This window comes from Amblyraja radiata, chromosome 9 (genome assembly GCF_010909765.2).
Source record: "Amblyraja radiata isolate CabotCenter1 chromosome 9, sAmbRad1.1.pri, whole genome shotgun sequence".
NCBI lineage: Eukaryota > Metazoa > Chordata > Chondrichthyes > Rajiformes > Rajidae > Amblyraja > Amblyraja radiata.
In genome coordinates this window covers 14,100,890-14,116,664 of record NC_045964.1, presented here as the reverse complement: position 1 = coordinate 14,116,664, position 15,775 = coordinate 14,100,890, and the positions used below count along the sequence as shown (strand labels likewise).

The 15,775-nt window shown below is 43.9% G+C and overlaps 1 protein-coding gene across 1 annotated transcript in view; it reads right to left on the bottom strand.

Moving 5' to 3' along the window:
• Positions 1–5,193: 5,193 nt before the first annotated feature.
• Positions 5,194–15,775, bottom strand: part of LOC116977297 (BRD4-interacting chromatin-remodeling complex-associated protein-like) — a 45,334-nt gene continuing 34,752 nt past the window's right edge. Inside the window, exons 8-10 of the mRNA XM_033027795.1 lie at positions 13,249–13,343; positions 8,975–9,077; positions 5,194–6,872 (exon numbers count right to left, since the gene is read on the bottom strand). Of these exons, the coding sequence (XP_032883686.1) occupies positions 5,788–6,872; positions 8,975–9,077; positions 13,249–13,343 (1,283 nt within the window). The 3' untranslated portion in view covers positions 5,194–5,787. The remainder of the gene's footprint in view (positions 6,873–8,974; positions 9,078–13,248; positions 13,344–15,775) is intronic.

The window sequence follows — 15,775 nt, the reverse complement described above, 5'->3', positions numbered from 1 at the left end:
AATATTGTATGTGTATGTGTGCATATATCTGTAATTTAATAGGAGTAGCAGGTAAACAAACTTCCTCTATTGTTATGCACTTGTAAAATTATGTAATGCAATTGCTACCTTATGTTTCGTCCCTCTTTTGAGGGTCGCTCAGTGGCGTGTCACTGTTAGCCATTGTTTATATTTAAATGTAAGGCAATCATACAGAGTATCCCAGGAAACATCCCCACTTTTAAATGTAAACAATTGCTGACACTGCTGGGCAACCCTCAAAAGAGACAGTAAACATAAGGTACCAATTGTATGATATAGCTTTACAAGTGCATAACTATGGAGGAACCTTGTTTACCTGCAACAGTTACTAATATTAAAATACAAAGATACACACACACACACATATCACGTAAGGTTGCAGCATTTTGAACCAGTGTGAAATACATGCCCCGGATGTACATTACATGCAATGTCCAAGCCACAAGATCACTTCAAGTAAATAGCCCACATTTGGGTAAAGAGCACAAAAGGAGATTTTGAAGAGACTCTATCTGAAAAAAAACACCAATGTTTATAATTTGGATTCTTATGTCTGAAGGTTCAATGTTCAGAAAATCAACATCAACTTTATTGAACTTGAGCCTGTAGGGGGAAAAATGGGTATTGAACTGAGAGTGATTTTTGGAGACACAGGAACTACAGATGCTGGTTTACAAAAGATGACAGTGCTGGAGTAACTCAGCGGGTCAGGCTACATCTCTGGGGAACATGGGTAGGTGATGTTTTGGGTTGAGACCCCACAGAATGCAGGGATTTTTGGATAGTTAATTTTGCAAAAATTGCTGGTACAGGCACTGTCTCCTTTATCAGTTGGAGTGGCCGAACGTGGGCTAGTGGGAGAAAATAGGTAACAGGAAGAAAATCGAGGAAATGGGACATTGATATAGTTACAGAGTTATACAGCAAAACAGATCCTTTGCCCAACAAAGTCCAAACCGACCACAGTGCCTACCTGAGCTAGTCCATTTGTTTGCATTTGCCTCATATTCATATAAACCTTTCCTTTCCATCTATCGGTCCAACTGTGATGAATTTACACCCACCTTTATCACTGGTTGACAGGATTGCTCAAGCTAACACAGACTCGTTGGGTTGAATGGGTTACTCCTACTTTGTTAGGGGAACAGAGACCTCGCTGCCGGGCCATCCGCAGACTGCATTTCAGCCCGATGTTTAGACTGCTGCCCGAAACCCCCAGATCAAGTCTGACACAGCATTTGCATTAATACTCACTCAACGCTCTGTCACAAACCTGTGCAGTCTCTGCCTGGAAACAAAATGCAGTCACAAGAACAGACAGGTAGTTGGATAGAAAGGGCTTGGAGGAATAGGGGCCAAATGCAGGCAAATGGGACCAGTTTGGAATGCCATCTTGTAGCGTTGTTACATATTCCTGCCAACAGTGGTGCTCTTGATCTGCTCACTGCCTGTGCGAGCCACTCGAGAGGTTGTGGGGGTGGGGGTTAGTAAAATACAGGTTTTTATTGGTTGTCAAGGGGGGATTTCCTCGTAAGACAAGCTTATGAGGAAATTTTGTTCTGTCATCCCGTTCGCAATTTAAAAAAAAACGTTGCTTAACTATTGAATCGCTGGGAGAAAATCGGGACAGCTTCAATGCGTTCAAAATCACGGATCGCAAGTTCAGGACAAAACAAAAGGTATGTACTGTCGTGCGTTTATTTAACATCTTATCTAGTTTTTGGTGTAATTTCATTTTAATCTGTTGATGCGAAATATGTTATTTAGGCCCTGATATCGGCCATGTCCTGCCTGCCAGCTGTGACTGCAAATGTGCGCAAAATCATGGTGGTGGCCACAATCCGATTTCTGTATCATAATACACAAACATCCACTCTCAAGATAATCAAATTCATTAATTTTTGCACAATCATGTCATAAGAACATCTAAATTATCTATGTTTTGTGTTATTGTCTATCCATGATCAATATTTTCATACTAAATATCTGACTAAAAACTTCCACAATAAATAGTACAACAGATTCGATTTGACATAGAAATTCATGACAAAGTGAGATTTAAACATCATGTTATATTGTGAATTCTTGTGTGAATTGGATCAGTTTGTTATTTGGATACTTTGGCTATTTAAAAAAATATTTTTAGCCTTTTCTTAAGAATGGGATAGATGTTTAGATCCAGTAATTGAATTCAGATGAATCTAATTGATTTGATGACTGATGAATATGATTTTTTTGTTGGGTATTTACTATTTGTTGTAACGTTACAATAATATTAAAGTTCTGATCTTGAGAATATCACATTTTTGAATTTCCGTGATAATAAATGGTGTTTATTACTATTTCCGTCACAACGGTTAAATTTGTAATTAGCTACTTAATTAAGTAATTAACTAATTATATACTTTAATTTCAGGTCATCCAAGTAAGATGTATCATATTTGTTTCAGAATGCTTCAATCTATAATAACTGAAAATTTCATTCAGTTCTCTTAATTTTTAAGAAAGTTATGGGCTTTTGACTGTCCTCGATCACAGCTTTTGTGTTAAGTCAATAAAAACAATAGGGAACAAGATGCTAATTTACGAGTATGGAAATGACCATAACTTTTTTAATACTGAAGATATGAAAGTGAATTAGGTATCAAATTAAAGTTCTTTTTATGCTTTATCTGATGGGATGAATTACAGGCTTGATTTTTAAAATCTCAAAATGTTGTAACATTCCTACATCTTGGTTGGCATGGACACGTTGGGCAGAATGGTCTGTTTCATGCTGTGCATCTCTATAACTCTAACACACCTTAAATTATCCTAGCCAAGCTCAGAACCCCTGAAAACCAAAGATTTTTTGTCTGCTGGAAAATGCAGTAATCGACTTTATCCCGGGGCAGAAGGCTCACTCTGGACTTTTTCCTGCTTATTTAAACTTTCATTGGAAGAAGCTGGGTTTTCCAGGGTGGAAATGAAGAGTTAGCAGGTCGAGATGCATCTGCGGAGATTTAGCAGTGACCGAATGGTCCTCACTGGCATGAGGCAGAGTTCAAACCTCGCTCAGAACCCAGGCTGTCCTCCTGCAGGACTGAGGGACTTTTGCATCTACTTCCCATACACTAGGGACATGTTTTTTGGGATGTGGGAGGAAATTGGAGAAAACCCAAGCGGTCACAGTGAGAACATGCAAACTTCTCGTAGAGAGCACCCAAGGTCAGATTTGAACGTGGATTTGTTGCACTGTGAATGCAGAGTGAAGCAGCTCTATCAGCTACGCCACTGTGCCACCTGGAGTGAGTAAGTTGCCCAACCACAGTGATCATATCTTAAACCATTTGAAGGTGTTTGGGATGTTCTGAGATACTGAAAGGATGGGACTTTCAGTGGGACACCTCTGGACATCTCATGTTGGCCAACAATCATGAGCTTGTTCTTCACAAAGAGCTTTGAGCTTCCATTGGTATGTACAGAAACACATCAATGAAGGCTGTCGGAATCTCTAAAAGGGCAGAGTTGAGGTTGGCCTTTGTGGTCACTAACACTCACTGGGGCTCCCTGATATTGATGGAAACACCCTCCCTCTCAATGTCCCAACTGTCTATATGGAGGTCTGAGACTGATGCCTCACTGATGTTGCCTGACCCGATGAGTACTTCATGAATGAATTTGTAAGGTCCAAAATGTGCCAGAATGTGCAGACAGAATGTGTGTGCCTTTTTTGTCTTTTCCGCCATAGGAAAACCAGACCTCTTTTTTGAAGTTAGGATTAAAAACATTTAAAATTTGTTTATCTCCATTTCAGTCAGCACCAAGTATCAGGACAATGAAAATTTGCTTTGAACAGAATGAAATACGGTGACAATGGTGAGTATGAATAAAGTGAAGACAATGACTGGTGATAGCCCAGCACACATCCACACATGCGTGATGAGAAAGCTCCTGCCTCATCTCACTCTGTTAGTGCTCCTAGTGAGAGCTCTCCGCCTTCACCATACTCACGACAGGGGGCCAGTGTGCAGGGTAATTCAGTGGATCACCCCTGCTCCTCGAACGCAGTACCTTCCTTAGTTGGACCCCCTCTCCTCACCTGTGGGATGATATAACAAGCACTCCACTACCTCCACCCTGTTCTAAACCACAATGGCAACACAATTCCCACGGACATCTTTGGATCCTGATTCCCACATTCCAACAGGTTTACTACAAGCTGTACAGATGGGAACGCACTGACCTCAGCCTGAGGATGCTCCATGTCAATCGACAGGAGTTCAGAGATCGCTCAGATGTTCTCTCTGACCTTTAACAACAGTTGAGGATCAATCAACATTGCCGACCACGATAAAGATAACAGGGGATCAGGAAGCCACTTTTAATTCAGACCTGCATGCATTCTTTGACCTGTTGTAGCCCTCGAAACGTTAATAAACCCTCATTAATACATCTGTAAGAGTTGGAAGCCAGTTTTGTTACATCAACTTTGGGGATTTCTTCAGCTATAAAATATCCTGTGGTAATCATAAAAACAGTATTATAGGTCTGACCCGAGAAAGGTGAAAGTGCTTTCTTTCTCAAACCAGGCTTGGTAAAAGTGCCAACTCAGGAGTTCATTGAACCACAAAATTCTATGTGGATTTCTTGTTCGAGCAAGATGCTTCTGCAAACGGCTGATTATGGACTAAAGCTGCAAAACCCAATGTCAAAGTTAAAAAGTTGTAAATAAAACAAACATTTCTGGTTTATATCAAGGTGACACGATCCCCGATAAAGTGCAAGACAATCTTGATTTAAATCATACTTTTTAAAATTAAATATAGATCAGTGCAATACATTTCTTGCAAAGAAACATATTCTAAAAGTTGCAATTTTTGCAACAATTCCAGATTAAGAAGAATTTGTCTTTATAAACACTGATTCATAATTCCTATAGACAGAATATTCATCGGTAAAGATCATCTGTTCATGTGAAATCTGAGAACATATTTCAAAATGATTCAACACCAAGTTCCAAAACCCAAATGCTTAATAACCTGGAGACATAAGGAATTACAGAAGATAGACACAAAATTACTGCAGCATTTTGTATCTATCTCTGGTTTAAACCAGCATCTGCAGTTCCTTCCTACACATAAGGAATTACAGATGCTGGTTTACAAAAAAAGACACATTGTGCTCGAGTAACTCAGCGGGTCAGGCAGCATCTCTGGACAACACAGATGGGTGACGTTTCGGGTCAGGACCCGAACTTCATGATTGAACTATGTCCTGCTGGGGTGTGTGAAAGAAACTGGTGTCAACCTGTCTCCAGAGGAAGGAGGAACTATGGCAACCATGGACCATAGTGCTAACCCACACGACTGGAAATTCTGGCCATGAAGGAACATGTTAAAGGCAGTGAGAAACACAGGGCTGCAATAACCAGGATTCAGTGCTGTGAGATGAGTAAACCAGTGATCAATAAAATCCTCCAACTGACCACTGCACACTTTGAGGTACACTTGGAGGTTTATCAAGGATTGAAACATCTGATTTGGTCTTTAGTGTTAATAAATAATGCTATTGTACAAAACTGCTTGTGTAGGTGTCAGCTGCTTCATCTACAGCTTGACCTTCTCCTGCACAACTGGTATTATATAATAATCTGTGTAGGCACTGTCCAGGAGACTGTTCAACTATAGTTTTCTGCACTCAAACCAAAAGACAGGTGCAATGTTTTTAAAATTAAACATAATTTCCAACCTATTCCTCTTACGTTCCAGCATCTCGCTAGTCGCTTCAGGTGCTGTTTACTATCTCTCCCAGAGTGGAGGTCTCAGCTCCAATGATACCACTTTCTTGTTCTTGTTGCATGAAGTCCTCCGAGGGAGAGCTAGGGGAGCAGGGAGGGGTGCTCAGCTCGGCTAGCTCAGGAGTCTCTTCCTCTGATGTCTGCATCCTCTGCAGGTCCAGGATGCTGTTGATGGCACTCTGCAGGTGCTGATTCAACGCGCTGTCCTGGGGACTGTCGCTGGAGAAGCTGCCGTTCTCCTCCGACTCAGACCGCCGCCGCTTGGGCCGAGGGAGAGACAGCTCCCAGGGCAGGTGACAGATGGAGTCCACCTCCATCAGACCCCGCGCGATGGTGTCCTCCACCTCGTTGCTTGTGTGGTCGCCCCACCTCCCTCCTGGCCGACCCCTGGTTCTGAACGGCAAGCTGCCGCCTGCATTCCTGCTGTCGGAGGTCAAGTGCCGAGCTCCAGTGCCCAGTGGGCAGCAGCTAAGACTGACCTTCTGGTCGTCTCCAAGTCTACTTGCAGCACTGTCCTGAGGCAGGTATGTTCTGGTTGGATCAGGTACCAGAATGGGGCTGCAACAACAAGGGCGATTCATTTTGCCTTTCGCAAGGTGGAGCCTTTGTTTCGGCAGGTCCCTGGTGCCCAAACGTTCCAGCAGCCGTCGCTCAGCCAGGGACGGGACGGTGCAATTGCAAGCTCTGTTGCTGTGATTGAAGGAGCTTGGAGTACAGCCTCTGGTCCCTGAGAGCTGCTTGACTGGACTTACAGGTAGATGGTCAAATTCTGTGTGATGAACAACCTGGTTGTAACCTGCTTCCTGCTTTATCTTCAGCTTGAGTCCACTTCTGCTTCTGACTGTGTAGATTTTCGGAGGGCTGGGGGGGCTGGAGACAACGGGATCTTCTCCAGCCGGTGGGGCTCTCACACCAGCGTCCAAGGGCCAGATCCTGGCCTGCCTGATATCCAGCTCGGGGGCTGCGAGCTGCTTTGTACTTTGAATGAGTGTATTGGGAGCAACAAGAAGACAAGCAGAGGTCGGTGGAGAGTTGTCGATGTCTGGTTGGAAAACCGATGAAATATATGCATCTAAAAATAAATGAAACAAACATTCTCAACACTAATATCGAATTAGGAGCAGCAGTGAGTCATCAAACCTTTAGTCTCAGCTCAAATATTCATCCTTAACCTCAACTCCATTCTGTCACTGTACGCCTTGCTCTCAATCATATCAAGAAATTTTCCGATCTCAGCCTTGGATGATTGGGAATCTACGATTCTCTGGCTTGAGAAATGCACAGATTTACAATTCTCTGCATCAGTTTCTCCTCAACTCAGTCTAAAACCTCAGAACAAGATCCCTTAAGAGGGCTGAGACTGAAAGAGATGCATTGTGCCCTTAGAACAGGCAAACATATGCTAAATCATTCTTCGATTCTAGGGACTGACGTGGAGGACTTTGGCTCTTCCTACTTCAATAGCCAGCAAAAGAGGAGTGGATGGGCCTGTGAGGGAGGATAATGTCCAAGGTTTTCGGGAGAAGGGGATTGAGGCTGACGGGATTGCTCGGCTGGCGGCCAGCGTGGGCACAATGGGTGGAGTTAACGACCGGTGTCACAATCATGATGCTGGCAGTGTTTGGTTTTGACCTCTCTCTGCTCTGTCGGAGAAATACTCCAAGAGTGGATTTAATTGCATGAGAACCGTACTCATTTCAGCCTTAGGTTTGTCTGCTAAGTTTCAGGTTAGTTTATTGTCACCTGCAGCGAGGTACAGTGAAAAGCTTCAAAAAGACAAGATATGATTACAATCGAGCCATTCACAGTGCATAGATACATGACAAGGGAATAACGTTTAGTGCAAGTTTAAGCCAGCAAAGTCTGATCAAGGATAGTCTAATGCCCCTGTCCCACTTAGGAAACCTGAACGGAAACCTCTGGAGACTTTGCGCCCCACCCAAGGTTCCGTGCGGTTTCCGCTTCTTCTATGTTCTATAGAAGAAGCGGAAACCACTTTCGACCATTAGGGAGACTGACAAAAACCTCCGGGAACCGCACGGAAACCTTGGGTGGGGCGCAAAGTCTCCAGAGGTTTCCGTTCAGGTTTCCTAAGTGGGACAGGGGCATTAGGGTCACCCATGAGGAAGATAGTAGTTCAGTACTACACTCCAGTTGTGGTAGGATGATTCAGTAGCCTGATAACAGCTGGGAAGAAACTATCCCTAAATCTGGAGGTGTGTGTTTTCACACTTCTGTACCTTTTGCCTGATGGAAGAGGGGAGAAGAGGGAGTGGCCAGGGTGCGATGTCCTCGATTATGTTAATTGTGTAAAAATATTCCACTCCCCCACTTCTAACTTGCTTGCAACTAATTACCAGGGTAGGGTCCCAGCCCATAGTCACTCACCTTCAGAGCTGAACGGCCCAAGTGTCTGCACGGCTCCTCATCACACTGAGCTCTCACACCTTGCAGTGCACCACTGTTTGAATGTGCCTCTCTGGCGGCTGAGATGGGGCTCCAAGTAATACACTGGAAACTGTTTTACAACTTTCTATTTGCCTCAAAGAAAGTCTGGACAAGAGTGGCAGCTTTGGCTCAGTAAGTATCACTTAAGTCAATTGATTTTTTTAGTTGGCTCAAGTCCCCCTGTGGAGATCTCATTGGTTCTCCAGAGGGAGTGCTGCATTGTAGGAGCTGGAGGCACCTGGAATGTAGCTAACCTGAGGTCCACCTGCTCACCTCAATGGCACAGGGATAAAGACTGCAGAGGCTGGAGGTCACTTTGTGTCTGGACAACATTTGTCCTTCAACCAGTATCACTACAATAGGTTATTGCCATCTATGGGACCCTGCTATGTAAAATTGGCCAATATCTCTGCTTGCAGCAACACCTGACTTCAACTGGACAGGAAAGTGGCCGATGATGCCCAACAGTTGGGAGGAGTGTTTTTTAGAGGTAATTCCCACGATTTTTAATACTACCGCATATCTGTAACAAATATCCAAAAATATAGCACTAGATTGCTTTGATTTTTATGACCAACTCAACGTATAATTGCTAGGTTATAGGTTGTTGGTCATATAAATGTAAAAGCATTTGACTTGAATTACAATTTGCCCAGCCGTGTTGGCATTTGAACGTCCCCACATCCGAAGTTTGCTAATGTTAAAGTATTGAAAGAGCTGTCTCACCGGGACTGTCCCTGGCCAGTTGTCTTGCTTCCAGGAAAGCCACCTTTTCTTCCTGAATGAACATCCGATTGATCATCACCATCTCAGCGGAGGATTTTGTCCTCTGAAAAACAGAGAAAATTAAGCAGTGAGCACCAGGACCAATGGTTTACCAAGATTGGAGCAGGAGAAGGCCCTTCAGCCCCTCAAGTGTGCTCCACAATTCAATCTGATCACATGTTGTCTTTGGTTAAAAATACCAGGGACTTTCAAAATATATCAAGTTCATTGCAGACTCAAGAACTGCAGATACTAGAAATGTAAGCAAAACACAAAGTTCTGGAATAACTCAATGGCTTAGGCAACATCTGTGGAGGGAATGGATAATTCACTCAAACCTGTTCCAGTTTTTAGGCCAATTTACAAGCTTTATACTTTGCTATCACGTTTATTGATAGGTACAGTCGGACCATTCATCCTGTTTTTTTTCCTCACATAAACTATGTATCCATTCTTTAAAAGTTAACTGCAGCTGGCTTACTGGCTTAACTTTTAATGTACTTTACTAACTAACATAAGGGGAAATGGAGTGGGATAGTGGAGGATATGGGTGCACATCCAAGTGGGACACAGGGAGGAGAAGGGGTAGAAAAAAGAGGGGATTGAGTTATTGGTTAGTTACCAAACGTTACCAAAAATTGGAGAATTCAATGATCATTGCGTTGCCAAGCGTGATATGAGATGTGTTCCTTCAGCTTGTGTTTGGCCTCATTCTGATGATGGAGACGGCCCAGGACAGAAATGGGAAGGGGTTAAAATGGTTAGCAACCGGGAGATCCAGCAGGTCTTGGCGGATCGAGCACAAGTGTTCAGCAAAACGGTCGCCCAGCCTACGCTTGGTCTTGTGGTTGCAGGGGTAAGTACCTGGAGAGGAGGTGGTGTGGGTGAGAAGAGATGAGTGAACCAAGGCATGCAGAGGGAGTTGGCTGAAGAAGGCAGAAAGGGGAGGGGATGGGAAGACGTGGCTGGTGGTGGGATCACTTTAGACTTTAGAGATATCAAGTGTAAACAGGCCCTTCGGCCCACTGAGTCCACACCAACTAGTGATCACCTCAAACACTAGCATTATCCTACACACTAGGGACAGTCTTCTATTTTACAGGTCAATTAACCTATAAACCTGCACATCTTTGGAGTGTTGGGGAAAACAGAAGCACATGGAGAGAATCCACGCAGGTCACAGGGAGAATGTATAAACTCCATACAGAGAGCACCCGTAGTGAGAATCGAACCCAGGTCTCTGGCACTTAAAGGCAGCAACTATACTGCTGCTCCACTATGCCGCCCTAGTTGAAGGTGGAAGAAATGTTGAAGAATGATGTGTTGGATGCTGAGGCTGGAGGGTTGAACGGAAAGGACTAACGCAATCCTATTCTTGTTCTGTCTTGGGGGCAGGGGGCATATGGGTAGAACTGTGGGAGCCATCTACAATAGCAGGCGGGAAACCACATTTACTAACGAAAGAGAACATCTCGGATGTCCTAGAGTGGAAAGCCTCATCTTGGGAACTGATGCAACGGAGATGGAGAAATTGAGAGGGGATGGTGACTTTGGAAGAGGCATGGTGAGAGGAGGTGAAGTCCAGATAACTGTAGGAGTCAGTGGGTTTATAGTAGATATCAGTTGATAGTTTGTCTCCTATGATGGTGTCAACTGATCGAGAAAGGGGAGAGCGGTATCAGAGATAGTCCAAGTGAATTTGAGGGCAGTGTGTACATTAGTGGTAAAGTTTATGAAGTTCTGCAGGGTAGCAGGAGGCCGCTCCAGTGCAGTCATCGATAGAGTGGAGAAAGAGTTGGAGGATGGTGCCAGTGTACGTTCAGAACAAGGACTGTTCGATGTAACCTACAAAAAGTCAGGCACAACTGGGGCCCATGGCTTCATCTTTAACTTGAAGAAAGTGAAAGGAATCAAAATAGGAATTGTTGAGGGTGAGGACAAGTACTGCCATGGAGAGTGTTAGTAGATGGGAACTAATTGGGTCTCTGTAAAGTACTGGAGGGCCTTGAGACCTTCCTAGTGGGAAATGGAGGGGTAAAGGTGGTGAACATTCATGGAAAGATGAGTTGATCGGGACCTAGGAATTGAAGGTTATTGAAGTGTTGAAGAGCGTGTGACGTGTCTTGGATGTAGGTTAGACAAAGGGCAGATAGGATCAAGGTATTTAGAGCTGTACATTCAGGGATTCGGGGGTGGGGGGGAGGGGTGGGTGGTGGTGGCAGGAGCAGGCATAAACAATGGGTCTGGCAGGGCAGTCTTGTTTGTGGATTTTGGGAAGGGGATAGAAATGGGCAGTGTGGGTCTGTGGAACATTAAGGTTAGTGGCTGTGGTAGGGAGCCTGTTGTTTATCTCGGGAGTCTGGAGATGTTGTCTGCATGAACATCAGCAAGGCTTTTGACAAGGTTTCCATGTTGGCTGCTCTTGAAGGTTAGATCACATGGGATCCAAGGGGAGCTATCCAATTCGAGAGTGAATTGGCTTCATGGAAGGAAGCAGAGGGTGATGGTGGAAGGTTGTTTTTCAGACTGGAAGTCTATGACTTGTGATGTGCCTCAGGGATCGGTGCTGGGCCCATTGTTATCTGTGGTTTATAGCAATGATTTGGATGAGAACATAGAAGGCATGATTAGTGAGTTTGCAGATGACACTAAAGTGGGTGTTATCATAGATAGTGAAAATGATTATCAAAAATTATAGCAGGATCTTGATCAGTTGGTTCAGTGGTCTGATTCAGTGTGAGGAAGGGTCCGAACTTGAAACAGCACCCATCCATGTTCTTCAGGGATGCTGCCTAACCCACAGAGTTACTCCAGCACTTTGTGTCTTTTTTTGTAAACAGGATGGCCAAGAAGGCTTTCAGTACATTGGCCTTCATCAGTCAAGGCACTGAATATAGAGGTTGGGATGTTATGTTACAGTTGTATAAGACATTGTGAGGCCGTGTTCAAAGTATTGTGTTCAGTTTTAATCACCCTGCTATAGGAAGGTTGTTCTTATGTTCTTAAGCTGGAAAAAGTGCAGAGAAAATTTACGAGGATGCTGCCAGGACTTGAGGGCCTAAGGAATAGGGAGAGGTTGGGCAGACTAGGACTTTATTCCTTGGAGTGCTGGATTATGAGGTGTATAAGATCATGAGGGGAATAGATAGGGTTAATTCACAGAGTCTTTTCCCCTGACTAGAGGAATAAAAAGGATTCTATCTTTACATCAGCGATAAATATTGAATAAATATAAAGGAGAAAAAAGTGCAGGTACACAATAAAAAGGGAAAAGTGGTCTGTGTTCAGAATGAGAGGTGATCTCATTGGAAACGTGTAGAATTGTTCTGGTTTGACAGAGTGGATGTTGAGATTGTTCTCAACTGTCATGGGTCATGATCTGGGCATCTTTGTGCAGGATAACCGACTGACCATTCATCAGAGAGATAAGAAGAGTTGTCTTCACGAAGAGGGTTGGAGCTCCGTGCCCAGGAGGACAGCGGATGCACAGTCACTGACTCAATACAGAACTGAGATGGGCAGATATTGGGCACTCTGAGTGTTGTGGTGAACTATTTTCGATCTTAGGAAATGACAAAGGGGCACAAAAAGGATCTATGGCCTACACCTGATCGTATTCATTGATGTTCTATGCCAGGATAGCTCAAGTCTGCTTTGTACCTTTTAAGCACTGATATTATTTGGTGCCACTCAGAAGATAAGTGCTGTTACTGTAGTGTTCCTGGGCTAGGGAGGGCTAAGAGAAATGGCCATCCTTCTTCTCCATCACCCACAGCTGGAGACTATCAATACAGTAATAGCCCTGTCCCACGGTGCGAGTTCATTCCAAGAGCTCTCCTGAGTTTAAAAAAAATCAAACTCGTGGTAAGCACGGAGAATGAACGTAGCGGGTATGTCGGAGCTTAGGGACGACTCTTAGCGCTAACGGCAGGTACTTGGGATAACTCGGTAATGGCAGGTAAGCACGAGAAGACTCGTGACGATTTTTCAACATGTTGAAAAATGTCCACCAGAGACCCGAGTACCGACGAGTGGCCATTACCGTAAATCTCCGAGTTCGAATCAGGGCAAACTCGGGAGAACTCTTGGAATGAACTCGTACCGTGGGACAGGGGTTTAAGGGTATGGGATCCATTGACCTCTGTTCCAAGCAAAGAACCCCTATGGTTGAGCTACATTAGAGGGATTTGGTTTTTGATCTCTGAAGATCATTTAAAATATCTTGAAGACCTTACCCTGGACTCTTCGAAGAGCAGCATACGATATTTGTTCTGCATGGCCTGGGTCTGCTTGAGGAGATTTGCCGACACAACCTGAAACTCTTCATCCACTGCGGGCAGAAAGATCCAGAAGAACCGTAAGAATACTACGAAGCGTACGATAACGTGAAGTTTACATCTTGTAACCTAACATTCAATTACAAAATACTGGAGGTTATTTCATTCATTCAGAAGCTTTCATCTGCAGGGCTGTACAAGGAGCACCATCAAGGCCATGTTCCCGTTACTGGAATATGTGTACACTCTTTCTTTTCACAGAGAGTGGACTCAGATAGGAACACACAACAGGACTATAGTGCTGAAGAAATTCCAGAAGGAAACCCCATATCTATATGATGGTCTTTAGCCCATGAAGGAGTTCAGGGAAAAGTTTTTTTTGCTCAGACAACGGTTACAATATGGAACTTGCATTCACAAGAAGTTAGTAGTTGAATTATAAAGATATGCTTCAAGGAAAGCTGCAAAAATATTTGAGGGAGAAAATAATATTTTTCCATTTGGGTATGAAATTATATACAATGACAGCCAGACCTGGCTATGGTCACTCCAACCCTACCCCAATCCAACCAGGGTCAATCTGAGCCAGATCTAACCAGGGCCAATCCAAATTTGATCTGATGTGACCAGGTCTAATCTAAACCCAACCCAATCATAGCCAATTCAAACCTAAACACAGAAAATGTGGAAATACTCAGGTAGTCAGGCTGCCTCGGTGACAAGAGAAACAGCGCTAACATTTCAGGTCAAAGTCCTGACTGTCTAAATCTGACTCAACCACATCCAATCCAAATTTGATCCAACCAGGGCACACCTGAATCCAACACAAACAATTCAAATCCTAGCCTAAACATACGCAGACCAATCTAGACTCAGCTGCTGCCATTCTGAATAGTGTCTGATCCCCAGCCCAACACAGCCACTCTGACATGGTACGAAAAAAGATACAAAGGGCTGGAGTAACTCAGCAGGTCAGGAAACACCCCTGGAGAACATGGATATGCGATGTTTCAGGTGGGGATCTTTCTTCAATCCAGATCCACAATTTCACCTATCCATGTTCTCCACAGATGCTGCCTAATCCGCTGAGTTACTCCAGCATATTTGTGTCTATAACAGCGTCTGCAGTTCCTTGTTCCTCCTCCTGACATGGCACAACTTTACCAAAGTCAATCTGTAACTGATCAAGCTGGACCCAGTGCCAGTCCAAACCTAACCTCAAGCTCCTGTGATGTCATAGAAGGATAGGTCAGATAAATGCATGGCTAAATGAGGTGCAGGGAGTGTGGGATTTAGGTTCCTGCATTACTTGGACCATTTCTGGGGAAGATGGGACCTGTATAAAAAGGACAAGTTGAACCAACATCCTAGCAGGGAGGTTTGCTGCTGGTGTCGGGGGAGGTTTAAACTGTTGGGAGAGGAATGTGGCTCAGAATCGATGTTTAGATAGAGTGGTGCAATTACCTTGATGAGAAAAGGTCATTAGGTCCAGTAGGCTGAGCAGAAGGATAAATGTACCTAAGAAAAATACAAAGTAACATTGCATCTAGTATAATGCAGGGAGTCAATTTAGTATGATCGATTACCTCAGAGCCTTAATTAACATGGGGACTACATTATTGTTGCCATTACTAAAAGACAAGTGGGACTGGCATCTCAGTATCCTGGGCTACAGAACTTTCATCTGATGCAGGGGTGCAGTAACAGAGAAGATGGTGCTGCATTGTTCATTACTTCACATTGAGGGAGGGGACCCCTGAAGGATCCTCAAATGAGGCCATATGGATAGAGATTAGGAACAAAAAGTACATCATCACTGTGGAGATGTAGTACAGACTATCTGCACACGACGGGAGAGAGGTGGACAGATATGTAGGAGCTGCTGACCATCTTGTTCCCATGGAGATGCTCATTCTGCATGCACCCTTTTTGTACCTCTGACTAATCTGTTGTGTCTCTTTCTACTGACCTTTCTATCTCAGCACAGAACTGCTGAGAGGTTCCTACATTTGTGTCCTTTCTGCCTCTCCTTGTTCCCGGGACCTGTGCTAGCTGCTCTGAATTTGATTTATGTTCTCCCGTTGTCAATGCCTGCATTGATCCATTCGTTAGGCAAAGAATCTCAGTAATTTGTTTTGTAATTCTCCTTTGTATACACTCAACTGAACTTAATCATACCATCATATTCAACTCAATCCTGGTGCAGGGTCTCGTCCTGAAAAGTGGATGGACCTTCTGCTTCTACAGATGCTGCCGGACCTGCTGAGTTTCTCCAGCAGTTCGCTTTTTGCTCCAGATTCCAGCATCTGATGTCGCATGTCTCAATTATACTTTAATTACATTGCATATCACTATTAAAATGAAAAATAAACTCTCCTGGTGTTAAAATCAAACCATCAGTTTCTACTTTGGCTACTTCTGATTGTTGTCACCCCATAGCCGTTACTGGAATGCTCATATAATTCACGCTCAATTTTTAGAAGCT